This window comes from Aptenodytes patagonicus, chromosome 3 (assembly GCF_965638725.1).
Source record: "Aptenodytes patagonicus chromosome 3, bAptPat1.pri.cur, whole genome shotgun sequence".
Lineage (NCBI taxonomy): Eukaryota > Metazoa > Chordata > Aves > Sphenisciformes > Spheniscidae > Aptenodytes > Aptenodytes patagonicus.
In genome coordinates this window covers 130,738,269-130,756,785 of record NC_134951.1, presented here as the reverse complement: position 1 = coordinate 130,756,785, position 18,517 = coordinate 130,738,269, and the positions used below count along the sequence as shown (strand labels likewise).

Below are 18,517 nucleotides of genomic sequence, written 5' to 3'. Positions count from 1 at the left end.
AGGCGCGCCGCGGGCCTGCGTCGCCCTCCCATTGGCCGCCCCGCCCCGCCAATCCCGCCCGCTTCCGCCGGGAGGCCCCGCCCCTTTTACCTTCCCATTGGGTGGCTGCGGTCGTGGCCCCGCCCCCGCGGCGCCGCTCCCGCCGTCCCGGCCGCCCCCGCCGAAACCGGACTGCGGCGTGGGGCAAGGCCGTGGGGCCCGGCCGTGGGACCGGGGGGTGTGGGACAAGGCCGTAGGTCCGGCCGTGGGGCCCGGCCGTGGGACCGGGGGGCTTGGGGCAAGGCCGTGGGGCCCGGCCGTGGGACCGGGGGGTGTGGGACAAGGCCGTAGGTCCGGCCGTGGGGCCCGGCCGTGGGACCGGGGGGCTTGGGGCAAGGCCGTGGGGCCCGGCCGTGGGACCGGGGGGTGTGGGACAAGGCCGTAGGTCCGGCCGTGGGGCCCGGCCGTGGGACCGGGGGGCGTGGGGCAAGGCCGTGGGGCCCGGGGGCTTAGGGCAAGGCCGTGGGGCCCGGCCGTGGGACCGGGGGGTGTGGGACAAGGCCGTAGGTCCGGCCGTGGGGCCCGGCCGTGGGACCGGGGGGCGTGGGGCAAGGCCGTGGGGCCCGGGGGCTTAGGGCAAGGCCGTGGGGCCCGGCCGTGGGACCGGGGGGTGTGGGACAAGGCCGTAGGTCCGGCCGTGGGGCCCGGCCGTGGGACCGGGGGGCGTGGGGCAAGGCCGTGGGGCCCGGGGGCTTGGGGCAAGGCCGTGGGGCCCGGCCGTGGGAGCTGGGGGCTTGGGGCAAGGCCGCGGGGCCCAGCCATGGGACCGGGGGGCGTGGGGCAAGGCCGTGGGGCCCGGCCGTGGGACCGGGGGGCGTGGGGCAAGGCCGTGGGGCCCGGCCGTGGGAGCTGGGGGCTTGGGGCAAGGCCGCGGGGCCCAGCCGTGGGACCGGGGGGCGTGGGGCAAGGCCGTAGGGCCCGGCCGTGGGAGCTGGGGGCTTGGGGCAAGGCCGCGGGGCCCAGCCGTGGGACCGGGGGGCGTGGGGCAAGGCCGTGGGACCCGGGGGCTTGGGGCAAGGCCGTGGGGCCCGGGGGCTTGGGGCAAAGCTGTGGGAGCCGGCCGTGGGACCAGGGGGCTTGGGGCAAGGCTGTGGGGCCCAGCCGTGGGAGCCGGGGGGTGTAGGGCAAAGCTGTGGGACCCGGGGGCTTGGAGCAAGGCCGTGGGAGCCAGCCGTGGGACCGGGGGGTGTGGGGCAAGGCCGTGGGAGCCGGGGGCTTGGGGCAAGGCCGTGGGGCCCAGCCGTGGGACCGGGGGGCGTGGGGCAAGGCCGTGGGACCCGGGGGCTTGGGGCAAGGCTGTGGGGCCCGGGGGCTTGGGGCAAGGCCGTGGGAGCCGGCTGTGGGACCGGGGGGCTTGGGGCAAGGCCACGGGGCCCGGCTGTGGGAGCCGGGGGGTGTAGGGCAAAGCTGTGGGACCCGGGGGCTTGGGGCAAGGCCGTGGGGCCCAGGGGATTTGGGGCAAGGCCGTGGGGCCCAGCCGTGGGAGCCGGGGGGCTTGGGGCAAGGCTGTGGGAGCCGGGGGCTTGGGGCAAGGCCGTGGGGCCCGGCCGTGGGAGCCAGGGGTATGGGGCAAGGCAAGGCTGTGGGAGCCGGGGGCACCTATTACCCCAGGGCATCCCTTGCCAGGCAAGGGGAGGGGGGGCAGGAATCTATATAAAATAATAAATTCAGATTTAGCAAAGGGAAAGGCGGCGTAGGGCGAGTCTGCCCCTTGGTCGTGGCGAGCGAGAGCTGCCCTCCGCTTTGCTCAGATTACGTCCTCTGCACGTACAGAGAGCCATGGTTCCCTGTGCCTGTTAGCAGTCCCCAAGGGTGAGAATACGGTGCCTCACACCCAGCCACCTCCCATCATTAACTCCGTCAGAATCAGCCATTTTTTTCAGACTGCTGAATTTAGCGTACTAGAGAGCTGTTTAATTCAGCTTACATCGGTCCATATACGCATATAAAAGTGCTGTAATACAAGATTCCAGTTACAAGAAGCAGGTATTGCGTTAACATACCGAGTACGGCACCCTTACTCGACCGGCGCGGTCAGAGGCACCGACTCTCCCTCTGCCTTCCCCCCCCTCCCCCCGAGGGTAGCTCCAGTTTCAACATTTATACGAGACTTTACAGGAGATAAAGCTCCTCTGGGTGACGAAGCCGTTGCCGGCGTCAGCTGCCCCTTCCACTGTGTGATCTGGCCCCCACGCGCCTGGAGGCAGCCAGCCAGGGAACACGCTCGAGACCCGGGCAGCTGAGAATTAGCTCCTCCTCGTCGACTGCCGTGGATCGCCCCCGTTACGCGGCACGCTCCGAAGTCAGGTTACTGGGTGCAGCAGCGGTAGGGGACAAGTTTGAGATCTCTTCAAATGAAGGGCCTTCCTCCTCAAGGGGTATCTCTGCCTCAAACATACGCTGGAGCAGAGCGTCAACCGTCCTGTACCCTGCAGGTGGCCAAAAAAAGAAAAGAATAAATAAAAGGTCACTGTAAGGATCCATTCCTGTTCCTCAGCAGAAGTTCGGTAGTGGCTACCTTAAGGCAGCTCTTACTCAAAGGCTGCTGCTCCCCATGTTTTACACTAAACAGGCAAGAAAACAAATGCCCCAGATGATGTTCGCTGGTATTTTACCCCATATACTTTCAAGCACCGTGAGCACTTGTAGAGGGTAAGACCATTATTTTAAGATTCTAAGCACTTCTATTCCCACGTGTCCGTCGATGGATTTGTGATCCCAGTCAGCTGCCGTGCCGAGAAGCACAAGACTGGGGAACTCCGAAGGTACAGCAAGAGAGCCAGAAGAAAAAGTAGGCATTAAGCTAGAGGAAGGGAGCACATAGTCACCCCGCGATCCAAGCCAGGAGGGACACAGAGCGCATACAGGAGGGAGAAAAGCAGAAAAAAAACCCCAGACTTCTTGGCAACAGCAGGACCTCAGCCACCAAGACAGCGTCTTCATAGACTGGCTACTGAAGACAAGCGTGCACAGGAGGGCCTAGGCAGGAAAGGAGGAAAAGGAGTTGCTACGAAAATAGAAGAGACAGCCAATATTAGAGCGTCCACAGTTCTCTCAAAATCTCCAGCTGGGTTTATAGCCGCTTTTACGGCCCAAAGGAAGCAGAAGTGCGTGGGAGCTTCCCCAGAGACAGGGCTAGGATCAGGCACGGTTCAGAGCCTTGGCCTCTTAAACAAAAGACTGGGCACGCTGTAGCGCCGCACTTACGTTTGGAGGCAATTTTAAACATCAGCCCTTTCGACTGTGGCTTTGTTCCACCTTCCCCCTCGAGGTCGTGCTCAGCAGTCTCCATGTTATCAAGGAGCTGTTCATCCTGGAGCTCATCCCTACGCAAGAAGGACCAGAAGTTACCCCGGGGGAGCACATCTTACCCCAGGGGCCCACATGTACCCAGCAGCAATGGATTCTCTGGGGCAGGGCAAGCGCCAGTCGTGCTGTCAGGCTCCGGCATCTCCCCTGCCCTCTGGGCAACGGCCCTGGGCTGGAAGAGCTCAGCGAGGCAGACACGAGGCCAACGTGAGTAGCCTTCTGCTAACGTCTAGGCCAAGCCCTGCAGGGTCGTGACAGGTTAGCAAGAACTCTGTGACAAGGAAGAGGAGCCTCAGCTCACACCTCGGGACGGGACCGGGGGGTTGGGGGGGGGGGGGGGGGGGGGACGGGGACATTTTCCTGCAGTCCCACAGCCCTCATCAGATGTGCCGAGCCAGCTACATCCAGCACAACCGTTTCGGGGGGCTTACTCTTGAACTCCCATTCCCAGCTCCTGGATTTTCTGTTCAATGGCTGTTTCTACTTCACTTTTCTCCAGGGAGTACTCCACAAAGAAAGCTTCCAAAATGAATGACACAAAGATACTGAAAAGAAACGACGAGCAGAATTACATAGCAGCATTTCCTTACTGGCATCCCCCTTGCTTTTGGGCATCAACTACCGTCTCGGCATTCCCAGGCTCGTTCCCCAGCATGCCATCCCCTCCTCTGCTGGAGATGGGGAGCTCTAAGTCAGAGCAGCACTCAGTGGAGATAAGAACAGATGCAGCAGACTCCTCTGCGACACATGTCCTGCCTGTCTGTAAGAGTCACACCGTGTGCGACCATCAGTACCACCCTGGCAGCGGGCAGAGCCCTTCTTCCCTCCAAAAAAACCAACAGAGGAGGGCAACCCAAAACTTACTTGACAATAATTATCACCATCACAATGTGGAAGGCAATGAAATACAGCTTCACAGGCTGAACCGTCACGTTGGCAAATCCATTGGCAAAGAGTATAACGGGAGTTAAGGGCAAGAGCGCCAAAAGGAGGAGAACACCTTGCTGTAGAGTAGTGCTAAGGGAGGAACCAGGGAATACTGCCCAGCAGCGCCCTCCTGAACAAAGCCCTCTGCAGGGAGCATTTCTCGGTTGCCTGGCGCTATGCGCCTGGGTGCGTGCAATACACGGGGAAGAGCACGGGTCGGTCACCAAGCTCTAGTCTGGACCTTCCACCACAAAGGATATCATGCCACTGATTGACTACGGTGAGCTCCATCAGGACGATGAAGGACGATGCGAAGTTGTTGAAGTTGTTCTTGCAGTATTTCCCACGGGCAAACAGAGAATCCTTGAGAGCTGGGTTTCCACATTCCAGGGCATGAGGAGCATTCGAGTTTGCAGGGAAGAACTGGATTTTCCCATGGAATAACTCCATGCCGACGATAGCAAATACACAGTACACAACCTGGGAAGAGAAACCCCATTGCCTGCTTCTCCAGTGAGCAGCAAGCTCCGTGGCAAGTTTAGAGTTCCAGCAGGTTTTCCCAGTTTTTACAGACATGGCAAGCTGCTGAGGAGCAGCACAGAGTCCAAGAGACCCAACCCACTCAAGGGCAATTACCAGGCAGGAATAATAAGCCAAGAACTACAGCTCAAATACATGGAAATGAAATATTCTCAAATCGTAAGAGGATAACTTATTTTTAGGAAATGATTTGAGAAACAGGTTTCTCATTCAGCTTCTTGCCCAAATCACGGTTTGGTTCCTTACAGCGTGAAGCCCAGACTGCACAGAACATCCTCACTGCCCCGTGGAGCGAAGAAGAAAGTCCTGGCCTGGCAACTAGCAGGAACCCGACCCCTCTGCACACGTTTACATGTGCGATGACCAAGGATCAAATGGACACTTACAGTTTCAAAGGCCAGCCATCCAGAGATTTGCATTTATCCTCTTGAAAACAGCATGAGCGTGAGACTTAAGACACATTCCTGTAAAACTGGAGTGCTTTGAGCTAAGATACCCGGATTTCTTACCAGAGTCAGCCCACCAAATGTCAACATTGTCGGTACGATGTTTATCAGTGTGTTGATGATGACCCGGAACCTACAGCAAATGATTCATGACAACACCTGCTGTGGGGAGGCTCTTTTAAAGCCCATGCTTGCTTATTGTCACATCCCATCCAGCACATGCTCCCCACATGCCCTTATTTATACAAGCAGGTCTCCAGAGAGGCTGCAGCAACTGGGCTCATCCCAGGCACGCTGGGACAAGGCCTTGGGATGCTTTGTTGAGTGGCCTTGGTCAGTCCAAAGCAGCCACGCAGAGCGACTCAAGGCACTGTCTCAGCCAGCCTCTGACACAACCTGCCCCCCCCAAAAAACCCAAACAAAACACCACACACATCCCCATCCCACTCTCTTCATTACCTTTGAATGCTGTCAACAATCCTTACTAGTCTGAGGACCCTTAAGATGAAGACAATGTCCAGGATCTGTTGGCTGTTGTACTTTGTGGCTGAGAAAGGAAAAAAAGGTTTTTTGTTAAGAAAAATAAGCAGGGAAGTGTAGAGAGAGAGAGCATGTTCTTACATTTGTTATAATTATGCCCTGGTCAAACACTGTTTTTAACAGTATTTATTAAAAAAAAAAAAGAAAAAAGACTGGGTTAGTTCTTAGAAACCCTATAGGAAATTCATTGTCCTGTCAAAATGCCTCCCAAGCCCAAGGTGATGGCAAAAGACGACTCAAGACCACCGAGTTTCCCAGAGGCATGCAGACTGCTTAAGCTGCACTTACTCGATTTCAGGGTGGTATTGAGTATCGTTGCAGTCAAGGCAGCAAAGATGATGAGGGTATCAAACCTAACACGAGGGAAGGCAGTGCTGTTAGATTTGTGGCAGCAGAGAACGGGCGCTTAAGCTGCCACACGACACATGAAAGTAGTAACCCCTCTTCCTCACATCCGTGCTGGGCAGCCCTGCATCATCTCAAACTATTTGCAGGGTGGAAAGGTGGGAAAGCTTTGTTTAGCAAAACGCTTTCCCCTGCTCAGCCACTATCTCCACACGCTGCAGAGTCACTCCACAACAGCAGAGTCTGTCAGAGCCAGGAAAGAGCACAATGTCCTCTGATGCATACGATCATTTTAATTACGCCCTGGCACATGAGTTAGGCAGCCCTTCTCTCCAAGAGGCTTTCAGTTCTTGAGGGGCTGAACACAAAAGATCTCATCACACTTCACACCACCTTTAACACAAACGTTCTTCCCACTCACCAGTTCCAGAACTGATTTTTGCCAAAGAACGCCCTCGGTTCGTAAGTGTACACTTTCAGGAGTATCTCAATTATATACAAAGCAAGGAAGACCCACTCTGCGTAAGAAATATAGGGGGTTTCCTCATCCAGAGCAATGAACATAGCATTTATTAGAATGATCACATCGTAAGTCCAAACAAATCCCCTGCAAGAAGAAAAAGAGAAATCAGTTCGCCACTCCCAAGAAGGTAGAAGTTACAGAGTTATTTCAGGAGTTCTTTGTCTCCTCTCTCAGACATTGCCATTTAGGTAAACTACCTTTACCCATCAGTTCTTCCCACACCCGAGATTTTAGGAAAGTTACTGCAGAGTTTAGCTTTGCCCTTGAAGTCCAACACAAAGCAGAGCACAAGCCTTCGAGGTACACCACTGCCAATCCTCTCGGTGTTAAACAAACTCTTAGAGACTGACTGCAACTGCGTTTCTAACAAGTCAAGCAGCATTTCCCACGCAGAATTTCCCAAGCAGAAAGACCGGATGAGTAAAACAGAAGACTACACGAAGTTGGGAGGGGTGGCTGGTACACCAGATGGGTGTGCTGCAGGCAGAGGAACCTGGACAGGCTGCGAAAGCGGGCAGAGAGGAATCCCATCATGTTCAGAGGGAAATGCAAAGTCCTGCCCCTAGGGAGGAGTAACCTCAGGCACCAGCGCAGGCTGGGGGTCAACCATCTGAAAAGCAGCTCTGCGGAGGACCTGGGGGTCGGGGGGTGTCTTGGTTGTCAAGTTGAACGTGAGCCAGCAATGCACCCTGGTGGCAAGGAAGGCCAACAGCACCCTGGGCTACATTAGGAAGAGTGTCGTCAACAGGTCCAGGGAAGTGATTTTTGCCCCCCCCCCGCCATCTACTCAGTACTGGTGAGGCCGCATTTGAGTGCTGTGCCCACAACTGGGCTCCCCAATACAAGAGAGAGATGAACATACTAGGGTGAGTGCAGCAAAGGGTCACAAAAACGGTTAAGGGATAGGATAGCCTGACACATGACATGTTGAGAGAGCTGGAATTGTTCAGCCTGAAGGGGAGAAGGGTCGGGGGGATCTCAGTATGTATAAATACCTGATGGGAAGGTGTAGAGAAGGTGGAGCCAGACTCTTCTCAGTGGTATCCAGTGAAAGCACAAGAGGCAAGGGGCACAAGTTGAAATACTGGACTTTCCATTTAAACAAAAAAAGCTTTTTTTTTTTTTTTTTAAAAACGAGGGTGGTCAAACACTGGAACAGGTTGCAGAGAGGTTATGGAGTCTCCATCCTTGGAGATACTCAAAACCCAGCTAGACATAGCCCTGAGTACCCTACTCTAGCTGACCTTGCTTTGAGCAGCGGGGTTACACTAGGCCATCTCTAGATGTTCCTTCCAACCTCAGTTATTTTGCAACTCTGGGAAGACTCAGATGTGAAACAGAGCACTAGCAGCTCATAGTACCAACTTGGCAAGAGCTGATGAAGCAGCACAATCCAGCTTTGCAGCAGAGACTGCCGACATAAGATCACCTTTAAGTGAAGCATTTAGTCTGGTCCTTCAAGGCAGGCCATAAAGCACTTCTTGCTTTCAGTAAAAACTATGTACACTCAGCACCTATAGAAGATCTGAACAAGTGGGACTGGAAGAGGTATGGACTCACCAATAGCCAAGTCTAGCTTCTCCACACCACTGAAGGTAGGCTAAGAGCAGAGTGGGTCCACAGAACGCTTAAAGACAGAACACCCAACGTTTGCCTAAATGCAGTTTGCACTTTCCAGCATGACACCCAGATGAGTGTTTGCCTGCAACACCGCTGCCCTGCAGCCCTTTGAACGTTAAGAGCTGCTCGCTCCACCAGTAGAAGCTTACCTGTGCCTAACCATGCTGCGCAGGAACCGACTCACTGCTGACTTGTATACACGAGGCATCCATTGCCCCAGTGGATGGCTGCGTATTTTCAGGGTAATCACCTGGATGTTGAGGAGATCTGCCAGCTGTATAAAGGACTTCTTGTCTGCAGTAGGGGAAAGCACTACACATCAGTCTGCTGCCGTTGAAGAAGACAGTGTCTGGCAAATGCAAACCTATATGCACACGAGTTGCAGCAATCTGGACTCGGTATCTGTTCACAGCAGCAGGCAACGCACGTGCCCAAAGCGGTATGTACCACAGAACAGGCTGAACTCAGTACTCAAGCAGCTCCTCTGCCCGACTCCTGGGGGACTGGCTCAAGCCACAGGCCGACAACCAACACAAACCTTTAATGATCAGGATGGGCACGATCTAGCATGAGGAGACTGACCCATCTCTCCCGATATCCTGTCTCCAGCAGGAGCAGAGCGAGAGGCTCCAGAGGACTGTGTGGGAAGCCACATTGCTTGGAGGAATCTGATAACAAGGGAGGCTTTCCTTGTCCTGTGCTGAGAACAGGAGGTCCCATTGTCCATGGAGAGCTTGGCCTGATGTCAAATGGCCATGAAGAGCCACCCACAGCATACATGACACGGGCTACAGCACAGGCAGAAAGAACAACCTTTCAGGACTTAAGCAATCTGGAGGGAAGTGGGAAGAAGGGCCTGGAGTCCCTCTGGGTCCATTACAGACCACGAGTGCCAATGCCAAAACCCTTGAAGCATCAGGCTCCTGACCCCGAGCTCCTCCCCAATCCCTTGAGCATAGCAGTGCCCCACTGCTCACCTACGAAACCCTTCTGCTCATCATCCGAGATGCGTAGCAGCAGCTCTCGGTGGGAGTTGCTGATATCAGGAGCCACCAGCTTGACAAGCTGCTTCCACCGGGCTTCTCTAACCACAAACTGTGCGCCCTCCTCTTCCTTCAGGAGGTTGAAGGCCTCTATCATCTTGCGGTGCTTCATGTAAGCAAGCTTACGGATCTCATTCTAGAGAGAGTATCAGGATTCAGACAGCTTCAGTTACCCTTTCCCCTCCTTTGTTTTTTTTAAATCTTGTTTTCATGGCACAGAGATGCAAGAAGAGACTCAGAAGAACACATCTGGAGTGATATTAGACACAAAGTACAGCACACTCAATGGGGTGATGAGAAATGCTATTTAACAGCCAACCGTGGGCCCTCCGCACAGCACTCTGGAAGGATCACTAGATTGCTTGCTGCTGGGAGAGGCACTGAAAAACCAGAAGAGACAAACGATAGTGTCTAACAGGAAGGAGATGGGGGGGCTACCTTTCAAAGATCACAGGATCTGCAGGCCCACAGGTCACAGAGCAAAGAGGATACATCCACACATGCTTCCCGTCCGTAAGTGAATGCTGCTGAGATCAGGGGTGGAGCTCCTTTTCCACACATGATTACAAGCAGGCTAGAGAACCTTATACGCTTGGGAGACCAACCTCTGGGAAGACCTAGCAGACTGCTTACTGAGAGAGAGCCAGTCCCCTCATGGGAGCACCCAGCAATCTCCAGCTCTCACCCTTTGATCACAAGTACTGAACTGCACCTACTCAGTTTGGGTGGAAGAAGCCAGAGTTCCAATTCACTTAGACCTCCCTTTACATTTCCTTTGCTTTAAGAGCACGTGCAGCGGCAGCGAAAGTGTGCTGTGTATTTATAGCCAACTAAAACCAGTCTCCTGCATAGAGACAGTGTTTTTGAGCTAGGACTAAGACTAACAGTGATAATGCAGAGACACGTGCCTCCTATCTGTTGCAACTTCTTGGGTCCACAGCAGCATAGAATATTTCATTGCTAAATGCTAAAAGCAGAACTCACAACAATCCCCATGATATGAAAGGTGGGCCTGTGCTTGTTGCTTGCGGAGCATCAGCAGAGGCCAAAAGCTGTGCCCCCTTCTCCACATTTTCCAGAAGCAGAAGCTTTTCCAGGGAAGGCCAGATATTTCCTTACAAGGTTATATAGAACAGGAGGCAGTCACTGATCACAATTCAACCCTCCAAACATTACCTTCAGGTGTTTTTTGTAGTTGTTGTACACAACAGCCAGGAAGAGCGACATGAAGATGTAAGTGTTGATGATGACAAAGGCAATGAAGAACAGGGCATACCACGAGCTGAAGTCAAATGCCGGCATCCTAGAGAAGGGGAGAGATTGCTACTTGCTGAGCAGACAAATAGAGAAAAATAAAAGAAAAGAGTCTTCCAGACAGACTTCAAAGTACTGTTTTGGATAGCCAGATAATACCCAAGTTAGGCAAAAAAGCCAAAACTATGCATTAGTTCACTTAGAGAAGTGTTTTCTTCCACTAGGTTTTCATCCTAGTTTATCAGCCCCTAGTTGAAGGGGTGCAGGAGAGAAAGCAGAGATCAAGCTTCTGTCAGTGTGGCTAAGTTTAAGTGCAGAGTCGTGAGGCGAGGTCTCAGTCATAAGCTGGTGAGGTATTGGCCTCACAGACCCTCAGCGCACTCAGAGCTCCCCTTCCACTTACTCTAGGAGGACTAGCTGCATTTCTCAGTCTAAATGCCCAGAGTCCCTGTAATGTCCCAGTTCTGTTGAGTGCATCTCCAGCACGCAGATGAGCATGCCATTCCTCCCTGCCTCCCTCTTTGATGGCACCTTCACAGTACAAACCAAAAATGGGGATGCAGTTAGACCATACGAGGATGGAAAGCCCAACCCTCACATAAGTTTAACACAGTTGTGCATGTTAAAGTCTGCATAGAAAGCCCTGCAAATATTACGAGAGAAAAAGTCACCCGATTGCTAAAGCACACCCCTCCTTTTCAGGAAAGGGTTTTAATCAAGGAGTGTGTGTGTGTTTGTCCCTCAGGTTTAAGCCTTCATCAGCTACTGGGTCATTTGGAAAGCAGTATTTTTAATGCAACTTTTCTAAAAGTCTTCCAAACCTCAGATTCTGGTTCAGAGCTGTTAAGAAAAACCAGACTGCTGACAATTCATGAAGCCCCTGCAGGCTGGAGAAGTAGAAGCCCTGTTGCCGCTCTGAAATACCTTGTTGTGCAAAACACAGTACTGTTCTAACCAGAGATCCTGCCACTAGGAGCAGGACACCAGCATTCACAACAGGAAGACTGCAAGCTCAGTATACATACATGACATCCGGGCTGTTTGCTGTCGTCACCAGCACATAGAGGTCAAACACAGTTTCTAGGTAGTTTTTGAAATATGGCAAGCCTTCTGCTGTCTGGAGATTCCTAGGAGGAAAGAGACAATCTGAAGTTAAGCGCAGAGATCACGTGTCCCACCACAGGAACTGCACATATTCGCAGTGCTTGTATTCACTAGTGATCGTCTGGAGTCGCCAGATTCCCTCCTGCCCGGAAGTATCACACCCATTCTTTCCACCCAGCTCCAAGCAAAAGAAGTATTCGCACCTCTCACCAAACAGCTTCAAGGCCATGAGGGAAAACATGAGAAGGCTAAACATGAAGAGCAAGAAGACGTAGGTGATCTCTGGCAGCGTATTGCGGATACTGCGGAAGGCCCTCCGAATCTGCCAGGGAGGAGGGAAGCGTTTAGAGGCAAGGTGGTACCCGTTTTCCCCTCACCATCCCATCCGGATCAAACACCTACACAGCAACAGGCAAGCAAAGAGGGACACAGGTACTCTTCTGTCACCTGGCAGGAGAGATTCTGACCCAGATGTGCCAGTTCTGTTCTGCTAAAACCTGTGCAAGAGTACCAGGCCTTTCCTCCTCATTCCTCAGAGGAGATGCTAGAAGGAGAGACCTTATCTACATACCATCATGAACTCAGCTAGCCAAGGGACAGAGGGCCCTGCGGCACTGCTGAGATGCTCTTGCTGCAGGGGACTGGTCAGGGACAGAAGCCTGTCGCTCCAGGCTACAAAACACAAGCTCTGAGCCTGAAAGTTTAACTGCTCCCTCCCCCAGGCCTCCACACCACAGTAGTTTGTTTATTTGTAAGTCAGGACCAGAATGGTCTTTGGCAGTAGGGCAAAGATCTCCCTGTGACAAGAGGAATCAGAGTCCAAATCACCCATCTGGACTACAAGGTAAGTTTCCGAGAACAGTGTGACACTTGTGCTTGTTTGCCTAGGAGACTTCCAGAAATAAGTAACCTGGCCCCTGACCCAGGGAGAAACAGTTCTCTCATCTGCGGCGCTCCTCGTGTTCACACCTCCCGAGGACCGCATCTAACTCTGCTTGCAAACAGAGGCTGCTCCTCCACACAGGCTGGACTAAGCACAGCCCATGGGCTGACCTTACAAGAATCATTCTTCCTTCTCCATGCAGTCTTACACTTTGTTAAGCATGACCTTCCCTAAATCATCACAGCACCATGTTTGGTGAGAAGCTCTAGTTCCAGCCTCAAGCGCACTCAGGGCTCCGGGCACCAGTAACCCAGCCCATAGGCACAGGGAGAAGCCTTTTGGTACTTTACGCAGAGGCCAAGCAGCACCAGTGCGAACGCACCCTTTTCTCCGTCTCAAGTTCTTGCTTCAGGCCACCTCCGAGAGAAACCTTCGCTCACAGGAACCTAAATTCTGCCGTTTCTGCCCACAAACCTTTCTACTAAATCCCCTGGATCTCAGAAAGCAGCAGGCTGCCCAAAAATAGGACCCTGCGCCAGGGGTACATCCCAGCAGACCTCTTCCTTACCTGGCGACTCTCTGCAAAGTTTATCAGGAAGATGGGCCTCACAATTCTTGACCATCGAACACTCCTCACGTTGTATATCCTGAGGACCCCATATATGGCCAAGTCTGTTAGTGATAACTGCAGAAGAAAGAAGGAAAATTCCCAGAAGCAGTGTTGGAAATGTGTCTAGATGGTGAAGACGACAGGTTTAGCCGATACAAGACAGATGCAGACACGACAGGTTTGTGAGAACAGGCCGAGCTGTCGGTTGATTCGGCCATGGCTCTTGCAGAGCCCTTGTGAATCAGGCCCGCGTTACCAGGAAAGCAACAGGAGGAAAAAGCCACCTCCACATTGGCCGCTTCAACCTTGGAGGCTCCCCTAGGCCTAACTCACCAGGATTGCAACCATGATGCAGATGTTCTTGGTATCCTTCCAAAATACGTTGCGAAGGGTGACTTTTGCAAAATGTGTCAGTCGGCCAAAGAACACCAGAAGGCACAACACCTCGACCAGAGAAGTGACCTGCAGAGAGAGAGAGAGAGAAGGGGCCCAAGTCAGGACAACCAAGAGCAGCGCTAGCCCTCTTCACACAGGTGAGGATGTTCAGGCTGGGGTACAGGCAAAGCAAAACCAGGCAGAGCCAGCAGAAAAGTTTTTCCAGCAGGTTTTGCCATCAGCTGTTTTACAGGCTCACATATCTGGCACCGAGCAATAGTTTCAGGCTTCCTTTTGTGAAATTCCCTGCCACAGGCAGGTTAAAGCCAGTAAATTTGTATTTGCTTAGGATTCAAGGAGCACATCTCTCACAAACACACCAGTGCAGAACAAATAAGGGCTACAGAAAAGTCAGTCCTAAGGGCAATGCTCCACTTCTGCTTTCAGACATGAGGACTGGACTTGGGTCACGTAGAAGGCTGGAATTGTTCTCCGAGATGCAGAAAAGCAACATGACTTTGCCCGCGGTCACATCAGCCATTGCTGACAGCCACGATGGCTCCCATAGTCCCTGTCTAGCTCCTATGCCCCTTTTTTGTCCCCATTTCAGTAGATCAAAGATATCAACAGAAATATTGCGTCAATTATCTCTTGACACCTTTGACAACTAGTTTCAAGCAAGAAACCCTTGCTTGCTCTACCAAGCAACGCAATACTAGTTGCATTGCTGCTTCTACACTGAAACCTTACCAGGAAGGGGAGCGGGTACACAGCAGGTTCTTCAAACACCGCAAGGGACAGGTTGAGAAAGATGAAGAAGTAGGTGGCTGTTCGCATAATCCAGTGGTTATAGAGATAATAAAGCCTGTAGAAAGAAGGCAGTGGCACCATAAGTGAAGGCTTCAGTGCACATACCCATGGGCTCACCAAATACATCTCAAAAGAACAGCACCTGCTGTCCCAAACAGTCAAGGAGGAAGAAGGGTAACAGTAGCACAGTTTTTGCCAGTCAGGGACTTGGCAATTTGTTTCCTGGCCCTTCCTTACAGTCTCATAGCTGAGGGACCTTATACTCCCTTTCAGGGAGCAAGAAACCCGGGAAGGTGGAACACAGGCATTCTTCAGTTCGGTTTAAGACTGCAACATATAGATTTGGTAAAGCTGCTTCCTTTTTGTAATTACCTCGTTCCTTAATTTGAATGCAAACTTCTGCTGAGCTCAGGTATCCACGACACACGAACTAAGCCTGATTAGTTATCCAACACCTTTTCTTTGCAGGTTAAAAAGCAAAGAAGCCACCAGAGAAAAGTATGGAGTTGCACAGTAAACTGGTGGTTTTTTTGTTTTTTTGTGGGGTTTTTTGTGGTTTTTTTGTTTGTTTGTTTTTTATACGGCACTTAAGCAGTATCCCATCACCTACGGCAGCAAAACCTCTGGTGAATGCTAGCAATAACCGTGAACACACCCAGCTCTAAGCCTGCCACAGGAGGTTTCACACAATGGCATGCAACAGTGGCTCCTTTGAGGAGACGCAGAGCAGATCTGCAGAGCGTATAGTTTCTCTGCCAATAAAAAAAAGCTGCCAACATTGCCAAACAGTCATCTCATCTGCCTAATAACCACCTGCATAAAGGCTACAGGGCAGGTGATTATACAGATGACATGATATTATACCCTTAGTAACACCATCAAGACACAGCCACATAAAACCTGCTCATTTCTGCTAGTTACACTGAGCACGCTTGGGCAGGACAAAACTATACGCACACAGGCTGTTTCTCCAAAGCAGACAGACATTACAGCTACACAACAGCATACACCTGCTCAAAGCCTTTGTAACAAACATACTTAACCATACTTGTTTCTCCCAGATGCCCAAGAAACTTCCTTCGCTAAGACATGAGAACTAAGTAGAAGGGAAGGGTTTTGTGGGGAGGGCTACAGGAGTCATTAGTGCTCACACGCTGCTTTGCTGGCAGTCTGTTGTATCGCCTTTCCCTTCTACACTAGCCAGATTCTCTTAAGTTTTACACACGGAAACAGTCAGCCTAAAGCAGTCCGAGCCTGAGGGAAAAGTCACCTCTCTGACTGAAGCTGCTTAACTTCTTACCAGCAGCTAAAAGGGAAGAGAGTCACAGCTGCAGGCAAAACATTCTTGACTTGGGGAATTGCACTTAACTTATCGCCAATTAACATAAGCTTTTAATTACTCCCGCCCCTAGCAGCTACCGCCCTTTCTGAAGTACACCTGAGCAGAGGTGCCATACACTCCTACACAAAGCTGAAGCTTTGGTGCGCAGCAGGCTGGTATCACCGGCTGCCACGCCAGCTAGTGATGGCTGTGACCGCCTGGCACAGGGCTGTTCTCCCGCACAGGCCAACCGTGCAGCCCCCTGCTACCAAAACCCTGCTGCTTACACCCAGCACGACCACGCTCCAGCACCCCCTTCCGCGCAGGCGAGAGACGACCAAGCTTCCCATGCTCTTCATCCCCACAGTATGCTACAGCTTCCGTCTTGAAAGACTTTATTTTTTTTTTTTCTCCAGCAAAACCCAAGTTTTAATTTCCTTTCCCATCCTCAACGTACAGATGCACCAAGCCCCATATGCATTTCAGCATAAATCCAGTTCTTTGCATCCCACCCACCCAACCTTCTCAGCGCCCAGCTGGTGAACCTGAAGTCCCCTGCCTCTGCTGGCTGTTGTTCTTTGGACACAGTTGCGGTTGGTTCTCCCCACCCTAGCTTGAGTGCCCCCCAGCACCGCACGCTGCCTGCGAGACCAGTACAGAGCCCTGCTCCAGTGCGATGGCGCAGGCATTTGCGGGGACGCGGACCTCCTTACCTGACTGCCTCCGGGGAGGTCTTAAAGGGAGTATTTCTGTTGTACTGCGCATCGGAGACAAACGCTGCTGCCAGCAGGAGATCCTGTAGAAAGGGGGAAAACACAGACAGCTGGTCGGTAGATGTTGGAGCTTGAAATAAAATTTAAGGCAAATACTCAAAGGAGGTCCCTTTCACCCCTGGGCATTCTAGAGAGGCGAGAAGCGGTACAAGGGATGCCACAGCTTCGCATGCCCACGTCCCTCTCCTGCTAGCGAGGACCCACCACCGTCCCACCCCCGGGTCGGGCCGGGGACACCCCGTCCATCCTCCCCCGCGGGACCCTCATCCATCCATCCTCCCCGGGAGGACGGCACCGGACCGGACCGCTCGGCTACCTGCGAGGCCGCCTCCGCCATGGCGCTAGCAGACGCTGCGCCTCCCCGGCCCCGCCGCCTTTAACGGGGCCCGCCCCCGCCCCGGCGGAAGCGGGAGGCGGCACCGCCCCCGAGCCCGGCCGGAGTGTGGAGCGGGGATGGTGCCGGAGGCGCTGCGGCCGCGGGCCGTGCGCTGGGCGCTGCTGGCCGCCTTCGCGGCCGGGGTGCTGGTGGGCTGGCAGGCGGGCCGGGCCCGCCGCCGCTTCCTCCGCTGGCGCCAGCGCCGCCTCCAGCGCCGCCTCGCCGCCGCCCAGGAGCAGCTGGAGGCGGCCTGAGCCCAGGAGAGCCCTCGGTGGGTCCCCGCGCTGCCGGGAACCGGCCTTCCCCCCCGCCCCCGCGGCGGGCCCGGGAGGTCAGCGCGACCCCGGGAGGTCAGCGCGACCCTCCGGCTGTCTCTTCCCGCAGCCTCGCCTCGCCGGGCGCTGCGTGAGCCGCCGCCGGAGCCCGTCCGGAAAGGGCCGGTGAAAACCGCGTCGAAGCGCCGCTGGGAAGGGGAGAGCGTCTGTGGAATACCGGGGCCTGTCTTCTGTCCCTTCAGAAAACGAGATCCCGAACTGCGCCTGACCGACCTGACAAAATACTGAGGGTACAGGAACGCCAACGCCGCCGCCGGCGGCGGACGCGTTTCCGTATTTCAAAAGGGTTGTCTGTATTTGTCTTGCTTTAAGTCTGCCACTGAGGCTGGCTGCTCTGCCCTCGCCGAGGAGCGCTGCCGACACATTAAACTAGCGAAAATTGTGACGCGATGTCCCTAGACGTGTTTATTTCTCTGGTAAGTGAAAACATACCTTACGGGCGCCTGTAACGAGCGACAAATCTCATCGTGAACGTATGCATGTGAAAAAAAAAAACCCGTGGGGACAATTAAGTGGCGAACCAGCTGCATGCGTTGGTCGGATGAACGAGCAAATTAAATGAAGGATGTTTGTGCTTCGGACTCCGCATTTCTTCTTGCGCTTTGGAGGAGGAATTGTGGAGGTAGCTGTAGGGGGTGCCTCCTTCCCCTCCCATCGCTAGCAGATTCCAGAAGAGTATTTCCTCGAGCCTGAGAGAAGGGGGTGCTCCTGATTTACTGCACGCGGTGCAGGCTGCTGGTTTTCAACCGTATTACTGAACCGTGAAAGTTTTAGAAGTCTGGGGGGAAAACAAACAAATGCTGCCCAGCGCCCCTTACGATCACGAGATGCCGGGTAAGTAGTCCTGGGGCTTTTTGGTAGAAACAAGGTTTCGGAGCTTTGGCGGTTCCTTCAACGCCAAGGCCGGGATGCGCGGCACCGCCCGGGAGCCCGTGCCCGCGTTCAGCAGCGCTGCCGTTCACGGGGAGCGCGTGGGCCAAACCCCATCTTGGGGTGTGGGGGGGGTGTGTGTTGGGCAGGTCCGAGTTGCGCCTGCCTTCCCAGCGAAGCGTTGTGCCTTCCCACGGCGCGCGCCTGTCGCTGGTGCTAACCTCGAGACTTGGCGGGCCGTCAGAAACGGGGCTTTCCGTTGGGCTGCCGGGTCGGGGCCTCGTCTGGGTGCGGGTGCCGTTTTGTCGGGGCGAGGGGGGCGATTACCGGCAAGCGCGAAGCGCGCGCTCCTGCACGTTTTTCAGCGCGAGCTAGAAGCCGACGTACCGCAGCCTCACGGGCTGCCCTGCGGAGGGCAGAGGACCGGATTCACCTGCGGGGCGGCTTGCAGGCCGGCTGGCTGTCGGTCCCCGG

General features: G+C 54.0%; 2 protein-coding genes across 2 annotated transcripts in view; one reads left to right on the top strand and one right to left on the bottom strand.

Annotated features, from left to right (window-relative positions):
• Positions 1–16,826, bottom strand: part of BUB1 (BUB1 mitotic checkpoint serine/threonine kinase) — a 35,310-nt gene extending 18,484 nt beyond the window's left edge. Inside the window, exons 1-17 of the mRNA XM_076335218.1 lie at positions 16,779–16,826; positions 16,403–16,485; positions 14,309–14,423; positions 13,517–13,645; positions 13,142–13,258; positions 11,894–12,012; positions 11,612–11,713; positions 10,509–10,635; positions 9,267–9,468; positions 8,439–8,583; positions 6,568–6,753; positions 6,090–6,154; positions 5,721–5,808; positions 5,325–5,394; positions 4,536–4,755; positions 4,213–4,303; positions 3,780–3,893 (exon numbers count right to left, since the gene is read on the bottom strand). Of these exons, the coding sequence (XP_076191333.1) occupies positions 3,780–3,893; positions 4,213–4,303; positions 4,536–4,755; positions 5,325–5,394; positions 5,721–5,808; positions 6,090–6,154; positions 6,568–6,753; positions 8,439–8,583; positions 9,267–9,468; positions 10,509–10,635; positions 11,612–11,713; positions 11,894–12,012; positions 13,142–13,258; positions 13,517–13,645; positions 14,309–14,423; positions 16,403–16,485; positions 16,779–16,799 (1,994 nt within the window). The 5' untranslated portion in view covers positions 16,800–16,826. The remainder of the gene's footprint in view (positions 1–3,779; positions 3,894–4,212; positions 4,304–4,535; positions 4,756–5,324; positions 5,395–5,720; positions 5,809–6,089; positions 6,155–6,567; positions 6,754–8,438; positions 8,584–9,266; positions 9,469–10,508; positions 10,636–11,611; positions 11,714–11,893; positions 12,013–13,141; positions 13,259–13,516; positions 13,646–14,308; positions 14,424–16,402; positions 16,486–16,778) is intronic.
• Positions 16,827–16,915: 89 nt separating this feature from the next.
• Positions 16,916–17,754, top strand: MTLN (mitoregulin). The gene is made up of 2 exons (XM_076335232.1): positions 16,916–17,109; positions 17,223–17,754. The coding sequence occupies exon 1, from the start codon at positions 16,916–16,918 to the stop codon at positions 17,090–17,092; it is 177 nt and encodes a 58-aa protein (XP_076191347.1). The 3' UTR covers positions 17,093–17,109; positions 17,223–17,754.
• Positions 17,755–18,517: the final 763 nt, after the last annotated feature.